The 14,218-nt window shown below is 57.2% G+C and overlaps 2 protein-coding genes across 2 annotated transcripts; one reads left to right on the forward strand and one right to left on the reverse strand.

Moving 5' to 3' along the window:
• Positions 1–350: 350 nt before the first annotated feature.
• On the reverse strand, positions 351–6,220 carry COQ8B (coenzyme Q8B). Its single transcript, XM_081335135.1, is given in 14 exon segments — positions 351–1,942; positions 1,944–2,227; positions 2,429–2,515; positions 2,798–2,863; positions 2,965–3,072; positions 3,500–3,641; positions 3,763–3,856; positions 4,118–4,199; positions 4,297–4,437; positions 4,675–4,760; positions 5,056–5,154; positions 5,396–5,473; positions 5,902–5,968; positions 6,045–6,220. Coding segments are annotated over 14 exon segments (1,527 nt in total). The 5' UTR covers positions 6,207–6,220; the 3' UTR covers positions 351–1,911.
• A 3,184-nt stretch (positions 6,221–9,404) lies between these two features.
• Positions 9,405–13,926, forward strand: ITPKC (inositol-trisphosphate 3-kinase C). The gene is made up of 7 exons (XM_081334599.1): positions 9,405–9,676; positions 10,696–10,795; positions 10,894–11,107; positions 11,251–11,455; positions 11,862–11,963; positions 12,326–12,397; positions 13,281–13,926. Exons 1-7 carry the CDS (start codon positions 9,611–9,613, stop codon positions 13,512–13,514), a joined length of 993 nt encoding a protein of 330 aa, XP_081190725.1. The 5' UTR covers positions 9,405–9,610; the 3' UTR covers positions 13,515–13,926.
• The last annotated feature ends 292 nt before the right edge of the window (positions 13,927–14,218 follow it).

Consider the following 14,218-nt stretch of genomic DNA (forward strand, 5'->3'; position numbering starts at 1 on the left):
CAGTTGATTTTCAAGCCCTCCCCCCCCCTTTCCCAAACAGGCCTGAGCAGAAACCCTAGCCATACTCCTGGCTTGTCAGGGCATCACAACCCAAGTTGGGAACGCTCTGCGCTGCTGATGCTGAGTCACAGCTGGGACGGCAGAGTTAAGCAGCATCTGCACAGGTTGCTTAAAACTTCCCGATTCTTTGGACTGATCTGCCTGTGGCAGCATTTTCAGAGACTTCGTACCAGGAAAAGGCTTCTCATCCTCACAGACAGCAATTTCCAGGATGAAAGCATAGATCAGAGGCTTTTTCTTGAGGAACTAAACATCGATTTCATGCGGAATTGACACTGAAGGGGAACCGGATTGAATTCTATTTTTATACAGCTCTGAAATGAACTTTTTCAAGATTACAAAACTTGGCAAACGAACACGGACACTGACAGTAAGATCCATTTCTTATGCAAGAGCCCAACTGTGCATCATTTTTCTCTTGGCAAGAGCAGCAACTCTCCTGATCAGCTCCTGGGCCAGCAGAAACGGAGACAGCACAGGAGCCTCCCTGGCCCAAAGGATCAGGATAAACTGGGGCTCCCCCTGGGCTGACTTCAAAGGGGGGAGCAGTGGGCAAGTGCCAACCTCCAGCAGCTCTGTCTGCGTGAGCTGAAGTGAGCACATGCAAAGTGCTGAGCCCCACCAGCACCTGGAGGAGCCAAACATCACCCCCCCTCTCCCTCAAGGTCCCGAGGTGCTTCTGAGCGGAGCGCCTGCCATTAGGGCCCCAACCGAAGCTCCAAAGGTCGCCAGAGGGCCTGTTTTCCAGGCGGGAGCCTGGTGCCGACTAGGTGGGGGAAGACTTGGAGGGAAGGGAACAGTTGCTGAGGGCCTCCCTGCCAGGCAACCTTTTCTCCCCCAAAGTTGAGAGGGGGGGGGAGAAGAGCCGTGGGCCCTCCCCAATCAACCCTCGGGCGTTGCAGGCCCAGAGAGCAGCAGCCTTCCCAGGCCCTCGAGGGGCTGTGTGTGTCTGTGTTCCCGAGAAGCAACTGGGCCGTTCTGGGCCTGCCTCCCAGCCCAAGCAGGGCTGCCCTCTCCAAGGGGGTTGCCAGAAATCACCCCCCCCCTTCTCACAGGTCTCAAAGAAGAAAGGCGCAGAAAGGCTGAGCCCCCCGTGGAGGAGCCTTGGGGCGGCTCGGCCGCACTGCAATCCACAGCCAGTGAGATGGTCAGTTCTCTTTATTCTGGCTCCTGGCCAGCCTTCCACAGCCCAGAAGCCAAGCAGCAAGGCCATCACACAAGTTCAGGCAAACCGACAGGAAGAGGCAGGGCGTCTCCCTCCCCACTGCGAGTTGGGGAGCCTTCGCCGGCATCAGCTATTCCCTGGTGCTCCTGCAAGGGAGCCGTCAGCACCTCTGGCAGGAAAGCCTGGACCCCCTGCTCCGCTCTCCTGCAGAGCTCCTCCAGAATGTGGTCCGTGCTGGCTGGGGATGATGGGAGTGATATCCCAACCCATCTAGAGGGCAGCAGTTTATCAAAAGCTGCATAATGGACATCCAGACAAGCACCTGCCAGCTGAGTCTAGCCCGATTCACAAAGGCCCGGCCATTTTCTCTTCCCTTTGCAGCTGCCCCTTTCGCTCGCAACCCACAGCCTCACAGCCCCCTATGTTGCTGATGCGCTTCCCACAGAAATGCGACAGAGAACTGGGCGGGCCCAGCAGGGAAGGCAGGCTTCGCTTCAGGCCCCCAAAGCAGCAGGATTTCCTTGGAGACGAAGGCCGGTTCCTGGCCAGGGAGGGACAGGAGACCAACCCTCTTCTCTTGACCCCTTATGGCGAGCTGATCTCTCAGACGACCCAGCAGACACGGTGGGCTACCTATGCGCCAAGGCAGCCAGGCCTTGTGACCAAGTGGAAGTGGGCAGAGACCCTCACTCCAGCCTAGAAGGGGTCTCCCCTTGCCACGTGGGCATGCTCCCGGCCTGTGTATTGGCTGTAGGCTTCTTCAAACATCTCCCGACAGGGCACAGTGGCAGCAAGACGGGCACAGAGGAGGAAGGCACCGGCCACCTTGCGATGCAAGGAGTAGCTCTCCTCTGGAGGGGGGCACAGGCGATGCTTCAGCATCACAGGGATCAGGTCCTGGATGCAGCGCGTGGTGTCTTGGGAGCTGAAGTCAAAGGGCCCCGGGGTCGAGAAGACCTTGCCCAGGACCATCACTGCATCCACGTGGGCCTCTTCAAAGACCTGGAGGAGGGGGAACCCCGATGCGGTCAGCTCCTCTACCTCCCCAAAGAGTCTGTGTGGGGCGAGGCCTGGGTCCTGCCCACCCAGAGCAGGCAAGTGAGCTCTTTGGGCTCATGGGGGGGGTGTGTGCAATTGCCACTCCCAAAAGCACTTTTAAAGCCAGGCCTCCCATTCCTTCCTGCTTTCTGCCATTGAACTTGCCTTGCTTTCAAATCCAGTCAGGAATCCCAGGTCCTTTGACTTCCGAAGCACTTTCTCTCTGTCGCCATCAGCAGCGGCTCTCACCACCTGGTCGCAGACAGCAGCCTTCAGACCCTCCTTCTCCTTGTCTTAAGAGCCCACCTGGCAGGCAGGGGGCCCAGCGGGCTGTCCCTTTCTGCAGCCAGGGGGAACCCCCTGCCCATCTCCAGTTCCTGAACCAAGCATGCCAATGGAGCAAGCAGGCCCACAGTGGGGCTCCTTTCCCTCCATGAAAGGGGAGAAGGGAACTGGGGGGGAGGGGTCTCCAGGGAGGGGCTTGCCCTGCTTCCATCCCTGAGGCTGCCACAATCACCAGGGCGGGGCACTTGCCTCAATGTAGTGGTCAGTGAACTCCTTGCAAAAATCCCGGCTAGCCCCAAAGTCCAGCAGGGTGACCTGTAAGGCAGGCAGTGCTGAGGGCCACAGCAATCACAGTCCTTCCCCCCATAGAAGGGCTGCCTCTCCCATGGCCCAGCTGGAATTGAGGGAAGGCCCACCTTGCGTCTCTCAACATCGTAGAAGAAGTTAGACCAGTTTGGGTCCGTCTGCATGAACCGAAATTCGAAGAGCTCCCGGAGGCAAAGACGGAGGACCTGCGAGCAGATCTGGGTGAGGAAGAAAGGCAGCTGGTGGATCACGTCAGGAAAATCCTCAGGGATGACTCACAAACTGGACCGTACCTCTTTATTCTCCTACCATCGGGTAGGAGATACAGGAGTATAGCCAGCCGTACCAACAGGCTGAAGAACAGCTTTTATCCATGGGCTGTTAGGCTTTTGAACGGGAAATAATTTTATAAACTTTATGCATGATTGACTTGCGAGGCCGGTGTGTTGTGCAATTAGCTCACGTGGTGTAATAAGATGGAGGGTTTGTGTCACTGTGAGTTGGGGGTGGGGGCACGAAGGGAGGCTCAGCCAATCTCAATGTATACATGGTTGTACTTTGACAATAAAGGTTCATTCATTCAGAAAGGACAGTGGGTCCCCAAGGGGAGACTTTGCCGTCCAGATCCTGCCCGGCAGCCCTCACCTGGTTGCGAGTCTCCTGGTCCAGTTCCTGGCACTGGTCCAGCGGGATGCCCCCCACCAGCTCCATAGACAGCACCCTCTTGGTGGATAGCTCATCGACCACCTCCGGCACCTCAAAGAAAGGGTCGCCTTCTAGAAGCTGCCTGGGGAAAGAGAGCCCTGTTGGGACCCCTGCTGGAGAAGACCCCCCCCGGGCAATGTTCCCCAGAGACACCATCTGAAGGAAGCCCCATGCAAGAGTTGGTCATTAACTGAGTGGCCCACCTGAACCTCTTGGTGCAGCTGGCTTCCCGCTCGTAGTCGCACTCCCTCTCCAGCTCCTTCTGCAGCACCTGCAGGGTGTTGTCTGCAAACAGGCCTGGCAAGGGAAGAGCGGAGGGCTGCCCAGCTCCGCCTCCTGCCCTTCCCAATGCCCACCCCTCCTGGCTCTTCGCAGAGGGTGAGCGCCTTCCTCGCAGGGGCACAAGGCTCACGACCCAGCAGCCTCTTTTTTTAGGGACAGGGATGTGGGCAGGGCCACAGCTGAGCTTCCAGGAGCTCTTCCTCCCCCAGAAACCCAAATTCTCATGGCAGTCAGAAGCCCAAGAAATCTATCACAAACTACACCTTTTCCCCTTACCTGCCGGGAACATCGTGCTCATCCTGAGTACCGACAGAAGGTTGTCCACGTCGCTCTGGATACTCTGGGCAATGCCGGGATACTGGAAGGACGAGGGTTGGAGGCAGGTGTTAGTGCTGGAGCAGGACAGGGCATCCCACGCTGGTTCCCACCTGCTGGGCTCTGTCCACTCTCCTTACCTGGATCTTCATTGCCACCTCCATCCCATCCTTCAGCACTCCAAGGTGCACCTGCCCCACAGAGGCAGCAGCAAAAGGAATTTCGTCAAAGGAGGCCACCCGTTCACGCCAGTCAGCGCCCAGTTCTTCGGACAGCACCCCCTGGAAGGAGAGAATCCCACAGAGCAGGTTCGGGGGGGGGGGAATTGGGGGCACTGAAGGTCAGCCAGCCAGCACAGCTACATCGATGGTTGCCCAGGAAGACCTGCCCTTTGCAGAGTCTCAAGGCCACCAGATTGTACCTGCCGCTGCCCTCCATCCTGTCCCACCAACTGGAACTTTCCAAGGGCTTAAAACTGACCCCCCCCCTCTCCCCCAGACACCACATCAGAAACACACAGTCATCTGCGAGGCAGGCATGAAGTCTGCACTCTGGCGGACACGCTCGAAGACCTCCTGCAGCTGGGGGCTGAGCAAGTAGCTGTCTGTGGAGAGAACGGAGGGTTACTGGGGGGGTTGGTCCCAAAAAAATCCGCCTGCCACAAAGTTTGCAGTGGACAGCAAGAGACAGTTTGCTAAATATGGAGTGACAGGAAAGCAGTAAGCATACCTTCAGTGCTTGACCACTGAAAGCAGGCTACCCCCACCCCCCATATGAGAGACATCCGTCAGGAAACTGCCAGCTGGACAAGCACTTCTGCGCACGGGAGGCTGGTCCAGCTGAGATGCAGCTGCTCCAGGGAGCTTCTGGCAGAGCAAGCAGAGAAGCGCCATCGCTACCTTGAATGCTTAACATCTGGCCGATCTTCAGAGCTGCCCCTCGCATCTTGCAGAGTGTGTTGACCATCCGCTGCGCATTGGCTTCCGAAAGGCTGCTCCCTGCAGGGAGATTGGGGGCGAGGGGAGAAATGTGGAACCAAACTCACCAGGGCGGGCTGGTCTGCCCCACCTGCACAGCAACACACGGGCAAGAAGTGGGGGGCATACGAGGAAGAAAATGGGGGCACTCGGTTGCTCCCCTCCCTTTCCAGAGCATGGTCCGACATATTTGGCTTTTGGAAACCGCACGCCAGCTTTCAACCCACCCCCAACCCCGACCCCGGCGCAGAGCTTCCCTTACCTGTGGCGCTTCGGTCCCCACTGAGGGAGTTCCTCACCGCGTCGACCAGGGCCCCGAAGCCCAAGCCCACGGCCAGACCTGGGAGGAAAGGAGCGGGCAGGACGGGGCGCTCAGGTTTAGGGCAGCAGCCCACCACAGACTGCCCGGTAGGGAGCCTCGCCGCAGACGGTGGAGGGAGGGACCCCCAAAGCAAAGCACAAAGGGAGCTGGGAAGTTCGACTCCGCTTCCCTTTCAGAGCCCCTCGAGCAGCCCCCCCCGCGGCTGAGCCTCCGGGGCTCCTCAGGGGCCGCCCCGCCAGTGGCAGCGCTGAGAGCAGCGGCTCCCCCGAGGCAGGTCGAAGCCAGAGGCGCCGCAGATCTCCTCGGGGCAGGCCTGGCGGAGCAGTCCCGGCGGAATCCCGCCGCTCGGCCCAGGAGCCGGGACGGAGGCCGAGCGTCGGCCCGAGACGCGCCTGCTGGGCTCCTTCCTCCCGCCGCCGCCGCCCTCCCGCCGCCGCCCCGCTCACCTCCGAAAGCGGCCAGCCGCCCGACGCGCGTGACCGGCACCTTCCGCTCCCGAGCCCGCTCGCTCAGCTGCGGACAAAGCAAGTCAGGCGCCGCCTCGGCCGGAGCCCCGCCCGCCCGCCGGCCCCGCGGAAGGCGCGCTCACCTGGGGCCTGGCCTTGGCCGCCGCGCTCTTCCGCGGCCGGGCCTCCCGGGCTTTGCGCATCTCGTCCGCGCTCAGGCCGCGCAGGCCCGCCCAGGCGGGGGAGAGCCGCGCCCGGAGCCCCCGCGGCCCGAGGAGGAGATGGGCGCCGCCGCCGCGCAGCATGGCCGCCCCCCCGCCCCCCGCTTCCGGTCGGAAGTCGCCGGCTCCCGCGCGCCCGGCCCCGCCCTTCCCGCCGGGCGCCCAATGGTAGGCTCGGCCCCTCGGCTCTCCGCGCGGTCCTAGCGCTCCCCGCCGACCCCCCCCCCCCCGGCCGAGGCTGCGCGGATGGCGGCTGCGGGCCCGGGAGAAGGGCGAGCCGTGAGCAGGAGCCGCTTCCGGGCCGGAGCCCTGGAAGGATGGACGCGTCGGAGACCCCCGGGCGCGGTCCTCTTCGGGTGGGCGCGCGGCGTGGCCGGAGGCAGCTCAGACGAGCCAATGGGGGACGCGGGCTGGCGCTTATTCCACGGAATAGGGAGGAGATTTGGCGGCTGTGAAGCCCTCTTGAACTCGGGGAAGCCGCAGAGGAGGCTTTGCTACCCGGGCTGGTTGGACTTGCGTTGGAGGGCAGGCGGTGGGCAGTTTTTTTTGTGCAAGCAGGATAATGGGTTGTGGTGTTTAGCATATCTACATGAAACCGCTGGGTGAGATCATTCGTAGCTTTGGAGTAGGGTACCATCAGTATGCTGATGACACCCAGCTTTTCATCTCAACTCCAAACAGCATCAGTGATGCCCTCGACGTAATGTCCCGCTGCCTGAAAGCGGTCCGGGAATGGATGGGGAGGAACAGGCTTCAACTGAACCCGTACAAGACTGAATGGCTGTACGTACCGGCAAGCCAGGTTACTCAAAGCATCCCATCCCTTAACATCGGGGATGAGTTACTACCCCCTGTTGATAGGGCCCGCAACCTGGGTGTCCTCCTAGACTCACAGCTCTCCCTGGAAGATCACATAGGAGCTGTGACCAAGGGGGCCTTCTCCCGGGTTCGACTAGTGCGCCAACTACGGCCTTATCTGGACCTGGATGCCTTACGTACAGTCACCCATGCCCTTGTGACCTCTCGCCTAGACTACTGTAACGCTCTCTACATGGGGCTGCCCTTGAGATCCACTCGGAAGCTTCAACTGGTGCAAAGTGCAGCGGCACGGACACTCTTGGGAGCCTCCCGATACTCCCATATCACACCTCTCCTCCGTGCGCTGCACTGGCTTCCAGTTGCCTTCCGGGTGAAGTTCAAGGTGCTAACAATGACATACAAAGCCCTACATGGCATGGGTCCGGACTCCCTACGGGAACACCTTCTGCCAATGTCAACACCCCACCGCCCTGTGCGCTCCCACAGAGAGGGCCTCCTCAGGGTGCCACCGCTCAAGGAATGTCGGCTGGTGGCCCCCAGGGGGAGGGCATTCTCAGTGGGTGCGCCAGCCCTCTGGAACTGCTTACCAACTGAAATCCGGATGGCCCCCGACCTCCGCACCTTCCGGCGCGACTTGAAGACTTACCTATTCCAGCAGTCCGGCCTGGCCTGATAGCTCTAATTGGGGTCCCAGTTTGTTTTGTTTATTGTTTTTTCAGTACTGTTTCATTATGTTTGCCTACCTTACTCTGTACACCGCCCCGAGTCCCTCGGGAGAAGGGCGGTTTATAAAAACAAACAAATAAATAAATAAATAAATAAATATCGCTCTGGATTTCCCATAGGCTAACCACACGTAAAATATCCCCCAAAACCCTGCATAGAAATCATAAATAAAATTTTAAAAACCCTAAAACTGGTTGGAAATGTATACGTTCTTTTTTGTCTGTTCACATAGCATGCTGACATAATGGCTGGCTGGGTTCCCACATACACAAAATCACACCAACCCATTTAACCACATCTCAGTGCTAATAGAACTATAGCCTTTATTTCTTAAGTTAAAAAAAAAGAATTGCCAGGTCAATGGATGCTCGCCCTTACTTTCTCCTTAAGGAACATTTGGCCAATGGATCAGGCCCACCAACCTGAACGTGCTAGTCTTCCAATGCCATAACTTACCTTGCAGTAAGATGGCTGGCCAATAAATTTGACAAAATAAATAACTGGGACTTTGCTGTTTGGGACTAGTGAATTATGGACAGGGATAGAAGTCCCGGAGCATCACTGACTAATTTTATCACATGCCTTCCGGAGGAAGCACGAAACCGGTCATTCATAGAATATTTGCATGTTTTCTGCAAGGGAACGAGTCACGGCAGCATGACTCGCTCCCAGATCTGTGCTTCCCAGATCTGTGTTTTGTCTGAGTCATGCGAGGAAGAGCTGTGCTGGGGATGGGTGATGCAACATTTGATGACAAATCCCGTAGGACTGGGGGTGGGGGAGAGAGACGTAGCACAAAACATCCCTGACCCCAGAATAGACATCCAGGCAGCATGAGTGATATAATGTGGGAAGGAGGTGCTATGAGTCACCCTGGATGACTGCACCAGCTGTGAAAGGGGGCACGGCCAAAGTTTCCGAAGAAGAGATGGGCAAGGTCCAGAGAGCACCTGGCCTCGTGGACACATGGCCGGGTCAGGCCCAAACTCAGAGCTTTGGGGTGGAAGTCACACCCACCAGAAGACAATTTGCTCCAGCCTCCTGAAGACACCCCCCAGGCCCCTTTCAAAGACTTTCAAAGGCAATTTGAAAGGTACTAGTAATGGTGTTTAAAGCCCTACATGGCAGGGGTCCGGAGTACCTTAGGGAACACCTGCTGCCGGCATCAACTTCCCTCCGCCCTGTGCGTTCCCACAGAGAGGGCCTCCTCAGGGTGCCACCGGTCAGAGAATGTAGATTGGTGGCCCCCAGGGGGAGATCTTTCTCTGTGGGCGCCCCAGAATTATGGAACCAGCTACCAGTTGAGCTCCGGACGGCGCCCGATCTCCGCTCCTTCCGCCGCGACCTAAAAACATACTTGTTCGAACAAGCCGGCCTGGCCTGAGGGGGGATTGGGGGGGTTATTATTATTTTATTGGGGTTATTTATTATGTATTAATTGTTCTTTTAACGGGCATATATTTAATTACTTTTAACTTTTGTAATTTTGTATTTTACTCTTGCCCTGTACACCGCCCTGAGTCCTTCGGGAGAAGGGCGGTATAGAAATATTAATAAATTAAATTAAATTAAATTTATGGGTCAGGGAGTGTGTGAACCCATCAGCTAGGATGAAATGGGCGTTTTCTCCCGGCGGTCCCGGGTGTCTGGGGCTTCCAAACCGGTTCATGCTGGGGCAAGGCCCGGGCGAGTTGGGGCAGAGGGGCCCTTCGGGAAGGTTGCTTCGGCCGGTAAAGGCAGGAGACTGGACGGGCTCCGCAGCTGATTCCGGGCCCCTGGCGGCTCCCCGCCCCGCCCTCCCGGCCCTTCCCGAAGCGTAGTTCCGCCCCGCCCGAGGCGGCGGTGGTCGCTCTCCTTGCCTGGCTCTGCTTTGCCGCTCGCCGGGAGAGGGGAGGGGATCGCTTCGGAGGCCAGCCGTTCCCACGCGACCGGCCGGGAAGGCGATGCGTTTGGAGGCCGCCGGCGCGGGAGAAGCGCCCTCCGGCGGGGACGAGCGCAGGGACGCGCAGGTGAGACGGGGGGCGGGCGGGCGGCGGGGCGGCGGGGCTGAGCCGAGAGAGCGCGGGGCCGGGGCGTCTCCGGGGCCGGGGCGCGGGGCTTGGGCCGGCATGGCCCGCTTGCGCTGCCGGGACCGCTGAGGGGTGGGGGTATATGCATCCTGTGATACAACAGAAGCAACATATTTTGTGGTTTATTTTGAAAAAGACATCATCACCCCAGTTCGTGCTGCTCTGGCATCCAGAGGCCTCTGTTCAAATCTGGCCGATTCCCCATGTACTCCAAGATCTTCCGAGCAGGATCTTCCCCACAGCTGGGGCCAGTTTTTACTTGGGGGCTGCTCTGAGGATCTAGAAGGGGGGGAAGGACGGGGGTGCTTTGGGTGTCTCCAGTTCCTGCAGGTTATGAGAGGGGCTGCTCCTGCGCCTTCAGTGTTTGGGGGTTGATTCTAAGTTTCTGAAATTATCTCAAGAGAAACTAGAGGGAGACAATTCAAGACAGTAACAGTTATGGACATTGGAACTCATTGCTGTGGAGAAAATAATACAGGAGCTGTGGTTATTTCCCCCCCACACACACACACACATACATGCTTTTGTTTCAAGAATCTTAGGAAGCAAATATGGCGGTTTTCCCTCCCATCCTGTTTTGTCCCACGACAACCCTGTGAGGTGGGCTCATCAGCCAATGAGCTCCAAGCCCTTCCAGCCCATTTCCCCTTCCGGTTCCAGTCAGCCTTGGCCTCTCCTGACACTTTGTGCCATTTTCTTTGGGAGACCCACTGGGGGGCGACAGCAGGTGCTCTTCTCCAGCGTGACTGTTCTGGGTCAGACCAGCTGTTCTCGTGCTTGCAAGGAGCCTCCTCGCCTTTGCTGGGTCAGCCAGTCCCCATCCAGCTCTATCGTTTGAGTGAGGTGTTTCCTCTCTCTCTCCTAAAACTCTCTCCTAAAAAGTTCCGCTGTCCTGGCCCAGATTTCTCTGAATCTGGTGCAGACCCCTCCTCCCTCATCCTCCCCCCCATCCTCCGCAGAACTGGCCCTGGAAGAAGCTGAAGAGCGTGGTGCAGTGGTCACCCTGTGTGCTCTCCTTCCCGAAGTGCTACTCCTGGGTTCAGCTGGCCGGCCACGCAGGTAAAGAGCGATTCTCGCACGGGGAGGAGGCTGGGCTGGCGTCCTCCATGGGGGCCTCCGGAGCCCTTCCTCCAGCAACCCTTCCTCCTGCTCTTCAGGAAACTTCAAGGCTGGGGATTTGGGCCACGTCTTGAAGAGACACTGCTCCAATGAGCAGCAGTGCCTGGAGCGCCTGGGAGGCGATGCGTTGCAGCCCTATGTCCCAGCATATTATGGGATGGTGGAGCACGATGGGGAGCCCTACATCCAGATGCAGGACCTGCTGTCCGGCTTCGAGAACCCCTCCATCATGGACTGTAAAATGGGCACCCGGTGAGACTTATTTTGCTCCTACTAGGGGACTTGGCCAAATACCCTTGGCAGGGGGGTGGGGGTGGGGGGTGGGCAGCCTCCTTGCAGAATGGTTTGCCCCACAAATGCCTCCAAGGGTGCTTCCTTCTCCCTGCCCTGCACAGGACATACCTGGAGGAGGAGCTGGAGAAGGCCAGGCAGCAGCCCTGCCTGCGCCACGACATGTATGACAAGATGATGGCGGTGGACCCCTCCGCCCCCACGCCAGAGGAACACGCCCAGCATGGTGTGTTGAAGCCCCGCTACATGCAATGGCGGGAGTCGCTCAGCTCGACCAGCACGCTCGGGTTCCGCATCGAGGGCATCAAGGTGAGGAAGGCAACCAGCCTCCAGCTGCAGAGAAAGTGCTCCATCGCCTGGCTGTGTCTCTGCGTTGCTGCCAGGGAAGCCCAGTGTGGCTCCTGCCCTAGCTTAGCCACCTTTTGCCCATTAGATCCTGGCGTCTCTCTTGGCCGGTCCTCTGTTCGGGGAGACACTCGGGGGAAGCCATTCCAGAACCAAGCCTTGTGGCCCTGGGAAAGGTGTTCAGAAGAGGCTCAGGGTGGCTCCCCTTGGGGCATGAACAAGAGGGAGGAAACCTCCAAGCAGACCAGCCAGGTTTTGCTCCTAGAGCCATCTCCACGGAGCTTCCTCCTGCTCTTCTTGCAGAGCCTGTTCTCTGATTGAGGTAGGCTGACCAGGCTCTTCCTCTTCCTCCCCCCACCCCACCCCCCAGAGGGCCAGTGGCATCTGCAGCACCAGTTTTAAGAAGACCCGGCAACCTGAGGAGGTCATGGAGGCCTTCTGGGACTTCCTGGACAGGGACAAACACGTTCTGGTGAGGATTCAGCTTCTGCCCAGTGGGCGATGGGGCTTGGGGTACTCCCATCACCAACAGCCCCAGCGGGAGGGCCCCTGCCATTTTCGCAGCCCTTCAGCTCTGTCTAGGGATCTGCTGCAGGATTCCTCTGCCATTGCTCCGGCAGTGGCTTTGATGACCCAGCAACCTCAGCAACGGAGCCCCTCACTGGAGGTGAATTTGATGCAGCAGCTTTGTTGCTCTGATATATGAAGCTCCCAGCTGAACCATGGGCCTGCGTTAATACTCCAAGCCTCTTCACTGTACAGAGGGTCAGTGGGAAGGATCCCCAGCCCAGCTTGTGGCTGCTTCACTCCGGAGCGTCATTCCTTTCTCCACAGCACAGCTACCTGGACCAGCTGCGGGAGGTGAGAGCGGCGCTGGATCAGTCCGAGTTCTTCAAGGCACATGAGGTGCGTTTTTGCCTTTGTTTGAGGAGAACCTCCCAGAAGGGTAGCCTTGCCCTATTATCTGGATGCCTTTTCTGGCTAGGCTGGCACAATATATTAGCATTGACAAGCGGTGGCACCCTTCTAGTTTGATACTGTTGGCTGGTTCAGTAAAGCCTATTTAGATGCCCCTTGGACCAACTTTGCTAAGCGAGGTACACTTCCTGGCATTTTCCTGCCAACCAGACTGCAGGGATGCAGGGAAGCTGCTGTTGCTGGGATGCTGCTGCTGCTGCAGCCTGGTTGAGAAATTAGCTGCTGGTGAAGCTGGGCAGAGGCTGCTCCTGCCCAGGGTTGGCGCCCATGAAAGAAGGACACAGAGATCTCTCGGGGGAAGGGCCCCGCTGCTCCTGGGATGCACACTGAACACTGGACCCTGAACTGAACCACGAGGAGCAGTGGACCTTGTTTATTTATAGCAAAAGCAACCAATCACATTTTATTATTATTCAAATAGACCAATCATGGTTACACATGTGTTCTTCTAAACTATCCTAAAAGGACATAGGTGTTAGAGGTAGATTCAAATACAGTAATGACCAATCATTTGCAGGAGGCGTCAGAATTTGCCTTAAATGGAATAGCCAATGGTGTGAAGGAATACTGTGATTATGCCCTTATCTGGCTGTAGCCAAATGACCTCTCTCCTAGGTTTCTTTGTTTTCTGGGTTTATGGCTTACTTCCTTACACATGGTTCACTGAAGACTTTCCATGGTAGAAAAGTATTAGCCAGAAAAGTACTAGCCAGCTACATGTATAGGAACAGAGATCATGGTTATTCCAACACCAGACGGGCATCTGCCACCTTCACGGCCCTTGCTGAGTCTTCTCTTTCTCTGCTTCCAGGTTGTAGGCAGCTCCCTCCTTTTTGTGCATGACAAAACAGGGCTTGCCCGAGTCTGGATGATTGACTTTGGCAAGACGGTGCTGCTGCCCGACAGACAGACTCTGACCCACCGGCTGCCCTGGGTGGAAGGCAACCGTGAAGATGGATACTTGTGGGGCTTGGAAAACCTCATGGCAATCATGCAGAACATGCTGGAGAGGCCAGACAGCGCCCTGGATACAAGCCCGACGTAACCAGAGGAGCAACATGCTGCAGCTTAGTCCCAGCGACTCTGACTCAGCCAGAGATGCTAAGAAACCCCAGGAATGTCTAGGGCTGGATGGCAGCTCCCCAGTGAACGTGGCAGCAGCATTCCGAATGCCCAACAGTCAATCTTTATGGGTGTGCTGAAGGCCAGAGGTCCCCAGGAGAGTTGAGTCCTGAGGTGTTCCTTAGAAGCTGCAATCCCGTGTACAGAGTGCCCTGTGTCGCTTTGAGAAGGGAGCTGTCAAGTTTCTGACAGATGAGCTCTTCAAAGAACTCGGAGGCATTGTTTACCTTAAAAGTCTTTTATTAGAGCAGTATAACATCGAGATGCTTGGGTAAAGCTGAAAAATCTGGATTCCCCTCCCCTAAGCACAATAATATTAAAACATAGTTCCCTCCTTTTGTTGCTGACATAAATCACATTCTCCATTAGTTTGAAGGGTAAGTTCTTAACCCCGTTCTTTTTTATCACCTCTTATAACATTCAGCCTTGAAAATGCTCTGCTACTATGTTGTCTAACTAATCCTGCATGCATATTCTTCCTTCCCCCTCCATTCTCCATCTAACTTTAAAAGTGATACACAAGTAGAAATATAAAATAGTTGCTTCTTCATCTTTTGTCAAAGCAAGAACATCCGATGTCAGCAGCATTGACAGGAGCAAAGCTAGTTTTTGAACAAGCGGAAGGGG

This window comes from Vipera berus (genome assembly GCF_964194415.1).
Source record: "Vipera berus genome assembly, chromosome: 9".
NCBI lineage: Eukaryota > Metazoa > Chordata > Lepidosauria > Squamata > Viperidae > Vipera > Vipera berus.

Coding starts and splice junctions, on each gene's coding strand:
- ITPKC (XM_081334599.1), top strand. CDS start 9,611: ATGCGTTTGGAGGCCGCCGGCGCGGGAGAAGCGCCCTCCGGCGGGGAC. Junction 11,108..11,250: donor GACTGTAAAATGGGCACCCG/GTGAGACTTATT, acceptor TGCCCTGCACAG/GACATACCTGGAGGAGGAGC. Junction 11,964..12,325: donor ACAGGGACAAACACGTTCTG/GTGAGGATTCAG, acceptor CTTTCTCCACAG/CACAGCTACCTGGACCAGCT.